This window comes from Cyprinodon tularosa, unplaced genomic scaffold (genome assembly GCF_016077235.1).
Source record: "Cyprinodon tularosa strain WSP-4 unplaced genomic scaffold, ASM1607723v1 ctg1736, whole genome shotgun sequence".
In the NCBI taxonomy this organism is placed as follows: Eukaryota; Metazoa; Chordata; class Actinopteri; order Cyprinodontiformes; family Cyprinodontidae; genus Cyprinodon; species Cyprinodon tularosa.
In genome coordinates, this window is record NW_024038562.1 from 1 (window position 1) to 5452 (window position 5452).

At 37.9% G+C, this 5452-nt stretch overlaps 1 protein-coding gene across 1 annotated transcript; it reads right to left on the reverse strand.

Moving 5' to 3' along the window:
- Positions 1-512: 512 nt before the first annotated feature.
- LOC119781269 lies at positions 513-3570 on the reverse strand. The gene is made up of 2 exons (XM_038281677.1): positions 3501-3570; positions 513-3349 (listed from the first exon to the last, which is right to left on the reverse strand). The coding sequence occupies exon 2, from the start codon at positions 2034-2036 to the stop codon at positions 576-578; it is 1461 nt and encodes a 486-aa protein (XP_038137605.1). The 5' UTR covers positions 2037-3349; positions 3501-3570; the 3' UTR covers positions 513-575.
- Positions 3571-5452: the final 1882 nt, after the last annotated feature.

A 5452-nucleotide genomic window follows, 5' to 3' on the forward strand; every position in this document is an offset into this window, starting at 1 on the left:
GGGGGGAAACACTTTTCCTGAGTTTATATAATTCTCACTGGTTCCGAGTTAAATCAACACTATGCATAGTGTTGATAGTTTAACTCTATTTCAGTGTTACTACTTTAACACCAATAGTGTTACATTTGACTATTTTTATGTATTTTTTTACACCGATCAGTTATACTTTTAACTCAAAGGGTAACATCTTAACACTTTTTAACACATTTGAGTGCTGATTCCTCACCAATTAGTGTTAAAACTTCACTTTAAGTGTAACATCTTGACACCTAAAGTGTTATATTTTTAACACATTTGAGTGTTGAATTGGCTTAGCTTAACTCACTATAGGGGTTACCATGTAACACTAATTAGTGTTATTTTGTACAATAAATACTGCTTTTTCTAAAACTAAATGTTCATCTGGACTGTGTGCAGCAGTGTGCAGGGCACATTTACATACATGAAATACACCCATCTCACTGTTCTACTAGTGTTAATTAAGTCGTCTTATACAAAACGTCTTATACAAAAAACTTATAGTTTTTAATACACCAAGCACCAAAAACAGTTACAAATGACAGTTGCAAATGACATCACAAAACGTACAAAAATAATGGTACAATGAAAAGACAATCATCATCGGTGCTATAACTGCTCTGCAGGTCAAAAGGCCTATACGTTTCCACAACATTTGCATTGATTACAACTTTCTCATCCGATTCACACACTTTATACGCATGAAAATGTTCACTGAAGTATTCAATATCAAGCTTATTGGCAATGAAATGGACATCATTCTTAAGCTTAAGAATCACTTTTATCCTATAAAACAAAGGAAAATCATGGTCAGTGCCACTAGATACAACCAATCCAACTCTATACTCTGTCCCACAAATCTTAACCCAGTTAGTTGAAAAAGTATCTTCTTGCACAAAAGGAACAAGTTGGGGTAAATGGTCATGATCATTATCTGGATCAAATGCTTTCAGGGGACCATACTCTATGTGGTTTAAAGGGGATGTCTCCCAATTGTAAGCGATCAACATCTGGTGTTTTTTGGCAGGTGACACTGTGATGTTCTTAAAGTTTTTCAGCGTGTTTTTGAACACCCTGTGTTTTGCTTCGAATCTCATGCTCCACATGTGAATCAAGGGTCCAATTCTTCTGATACAACTCGGATAATGTAACATATAATGGTGTTTTGGGATCATATTTCTATTTGGATAAAGCTGTCTGAACAAGGCATGGTGTTCCATTATTAAATGTTTTAAATACACCGTCATGCCCATTGTTAACGATGGAGAGAAAATTATGTTAATGATTTGTAGTAGAAGCAACAGCAAAGACCAATTCTGATCACCTTTCGGCACAATGTCACCAAAAATCAAGGGAATATTTCTAATCAGACATAGAGTCTGAATCCAGTTCAATCCTATTGTATTGTTACCACTATCCAAGTTGACCCTTGTTGGACGATTTTTCCGCTCCAAGTACCCATAGTCAAAAGCATAGATTCGAGACAGAAGATCAGGTTTTGACAAAAAGTTTTCTGACATGTATTCTAATAGCAACTTGATTTCATCCTGTCCAACCCCTTCAAGAATGTCGTGCATTATGTCTAAAGAAAAGTTCTGGGAAACGTGAAAGAACTGTAAGCTGTTTAAAGTTGAATTCCTTTTTAAACCACACACATGCAACTTTTGTGGATTTGACTGTAACTCGTTGCAATGAGTTTGAAAGATTTCTTTACCTCGCAAGATAATCTTTGGGTCATCCTCACTGAAAACATTCTGGGCATCACTTCTTTCAATCAAACACAAACGACAAAAGTAACGTCCACTGAACGACTCGATAAAACCCATGATCCCATGCATGCCTAAATTATCGCCTGTGATTTGGGAAATTGTGCCGCGGACATTTACAGCTGAATGTGGCAAACTAATTCCATGACTCTCCAACACTTTGATGTCATCAATTAGCGGCTGCAAAATGGGATCAAAGCTGTATTTTTTAACATCATCTGTATGAAACAATGCAACCAAATGGATATTCATTAGTGCAGAATTTAACTTTGGCGGCAAATTTCTCAGAACAAAGTACAGTGCTCCAACTTTATGATGTCCATGCTTTGAACCAAGTGGATTAGCCGACTCCAGGTCATCGTAAAATAACTGAATTTGCAGGGATGTTCGGTGTTCTGAAAATAATGGATGCGATCTAAAGTAACTTCCATCACAGAAGTCCTCATACTGGTTTTCGCTTGATACAGAAGGCGGCTAAGCAGTCCACAAATATGAGTATTGCGACAGATAAATTTGATCGTTTCCAAAATTGGAACATACACAAAAGTGTCTTTCACTGGTACTTGATCAAAAGTACCCGTAACTTTATTGAGTCTTGAATCATAGCGGAATCCTAACAGTTTTTCCACGGGGTCCACCATTCCCCATTTTTCACTTAAATACTTCTTTCTTTTACTTTCAGTATTAAAGTTCTCAACAGGGTTTTCAAGGTTTCAAGACATTTTCCCAATGTATTTCTTACAGGATTATCAACCGGTATAGCAGACAAAACTTTGTGCTTAAACTCAGAATAAAGTCCTTCTGCAAAATCTTCTAAATGACTTACAACTGATGAAACTACACTATTTGCCACACCACTACCAGTTAGTTTAGAAATAATTGCAGCACAAATGTTTTTCGTATCGTCAATGCTACACTGACCAGATCCATTGCTTTCAGAACACCCAGCACCTTGCAAAAATTCATTTCCTTCAATAGGATTTTGTGAAGAAGCACAATCAGGTTCAAGCTGAAGATCATCAATGAGGCCACCCTCTTCTGCATCATCACCGTGACATAAATCATTACCATGAACAGTATTTAAATGCTTTGTCAAACCTGCATATGTACTGAACTGACGCCGACAGGCGTCTTGAGAACAAGACAATTTGAACTTAGTGCTTGGGTAAAAACTGTGTCCTATCCGCAAGTGGCTTATTAAGGCCTTACTGGTGGTATGCAAGGCTTGGCAGATAAAACATTTAAACATTGTCATTCAAGATCTTGGCACGCAACTCACGCACACGAGGTGACTCTTCCGTGGAGGAAACATCGATGTTGAATACAGTAGTCTGTACAAACGTGTACAGATGGACCAGGGACTCATCATACCAGAGGTTGAAGACATAGTGACATTTAAAAAGTTCATCAAACGCACTCAGTGAGCTGGTATGGTGGCATGGAATGAGCTGTTTGTCCACGGCAACATAGTAGGTGTCAATCTTGTTACGGGTACGGCCAACCGCAAGGATGAATGGCTGCTTTCCCTCTCTTTGTTTTAGACGTTCATCTATGCTGCTGCATGACTGCAAAACACATGATAGAAAAGAAAAAACATTCCTAGTGACTTATTTGGTTCAGATATTACAGTTGGTTTTACATCATGTTCCATAATAGGTTGTTTCTCAAAACCCAAGTAAAAACTAGTATATTGTGTCAATTTTACGATGAATGTACCTTGTGGAAGAGCAGCATTCTATCAGCTGCATCAGTTGGGCTGATCTTGGTCCTCTTGAGTCCAGCCGTGATCAGGTGATCAACTAAACTTTGTTCTTAATATTAAAAACATTTCCCTGGTCTCCTCAGAATGTTTGTGCATGTGGGTAAAAGCAATAAACTCACCAGGATGAGAGCACATCTAATTTTATCCATAAAGTAATCTGATTACTGCATCTGATCTTTAGAAAACGTGAATGTTTACCTCTGATTGTGGACAATCCTACCAGAGATGAAGCTTCCTCTATCAGTTCCTCACACAGTAAACATGAACTGTGCAATATCTAGGTCCTCCACACCTTGATGACCTCTGACCCCAGTAAATTATAGAATATGTACGTATTTAATAATATTGATATTAAAATGCCAAATCACAGGGACTTGTTAAGTAAAGCTGCAGTTTTAATCTGCTACCTGGACGGCAAACCATTTTTCTCACATGAAGACAGAAAAAACTTGTTGTCGGCAGCTTCTAGATACATAACCTATAAAAAAGTTAAATTATTTCCAATTCAATGACTTTATAGCATTGAAACTGAAAAATTAGGATTATGAGAGTAGCTTTTTGTTTTCCATAATAAATGTAGATTACCTTTCTGGAAAAGCCATCAATGCCCCCAAATATGACTGTTGAACCTATAAAGGAAAAGATCAAATCTGACATAAAATGTTCTTTAAAAAATGCAGGATTTAACGATAAGCCACAAGTAAGCTGGATATTGAAATACATGACAATACTTCCATGATTAAATTCAATAATTTGTAAAAGTTTTTGGTTTTAACTAATATCCAAAAGTAATGTTGGTAATTGTAACCAACCTAAATCGATGAAATTGTTTAATTACGGCCCTGGAGTAAAGAAAAGTGAAAAGGGTTTCCAAAGCGCTGCACATTAAATCACTTACCTTATGAGTTTGTGTCCACATGAACGAGGGAAAGCGGTGCTCTGACTGAATAACTTCTTCTCACAACACATCCTGACTGCGTTAGTGGAGAAAGAGCCGCTGTGCCATCCACTCGATGCATAGATGCTTTTATTCTGCTCCATTGGATCCGCTGACCTAAAGGCTGAAGTCTTCCCATTACAAGCCTGCAGCCAACAGTGATGCTCCTCACTAGATCATGGAGCTCCTCATCTGGCATGGAGGTGCAGGAGCTTCTCACAGAAACTCCATCAAGCATCAGAAAATAGTATGTTTGCTTACTGCTAGTTAGGGATGCACGATATAATCGGCCCCCTATCGGTATCGGCCTTAAAACTGAATATCGGACATTGCCCCCCCCCACCGATATTTAACCCGATATTTGATCAGCTTCTGAGTTTCTAAAGTCTAAAAAAAAAATAAATAAATACTTCTTCTTCTTCCTCAAAAACTTCTTTTTTACAGACTCGGTTTTCTAAACCTGAAAAGTGGCAAACTGAGTTTTCCATTTCACAAAGAGAGTTTCTGCAACCTTTGTTTCTGTTGCCATAGAAACATTCTCCCCAGAGAATTATTCATTTTTACAGCACATGAAGAACTACTGAAATTATTCTCAGATTACTCATAAATAGATTCATTAGGCAGCAGCACAGCTGATATTTCTCTCCAGGATGGAGTCACAGCCAAACAGGAACAGACCAGATGAAGCTACTATGAGAAAAAGCAGAGAGAGCAGAACGTTAGAGATTGAACTAACAGATTCTGCAGAGTGGGAGAATAGAGATAGAATGAAGCAGAATGATGAAAAAGGGGTCCCTATGTCCTCCAGCAGTCTAAGCCTATAGCAGCAGAACTATAGAGATAGATCAGGATAACCTGAGCCACTCTAACTAGAAGCTTTATCAAAAAGGAAAGTTTTAAGCCTAGCCTTAAAAGTAGACAGGGTGTCTGCCTCACGGACTAAAACTGGTAGTTGGTTCCACAGGAGAG

What these genes read in the sequence shown, in the direction of transcription:
- LOC119781269 (XM_038281677.1), bottom strand. Translation starts at nt 2,036, where the DNA reads ATGAATATCCATTTGGTTGCATTGTTTCATACAGATGATGTTAAAAAA.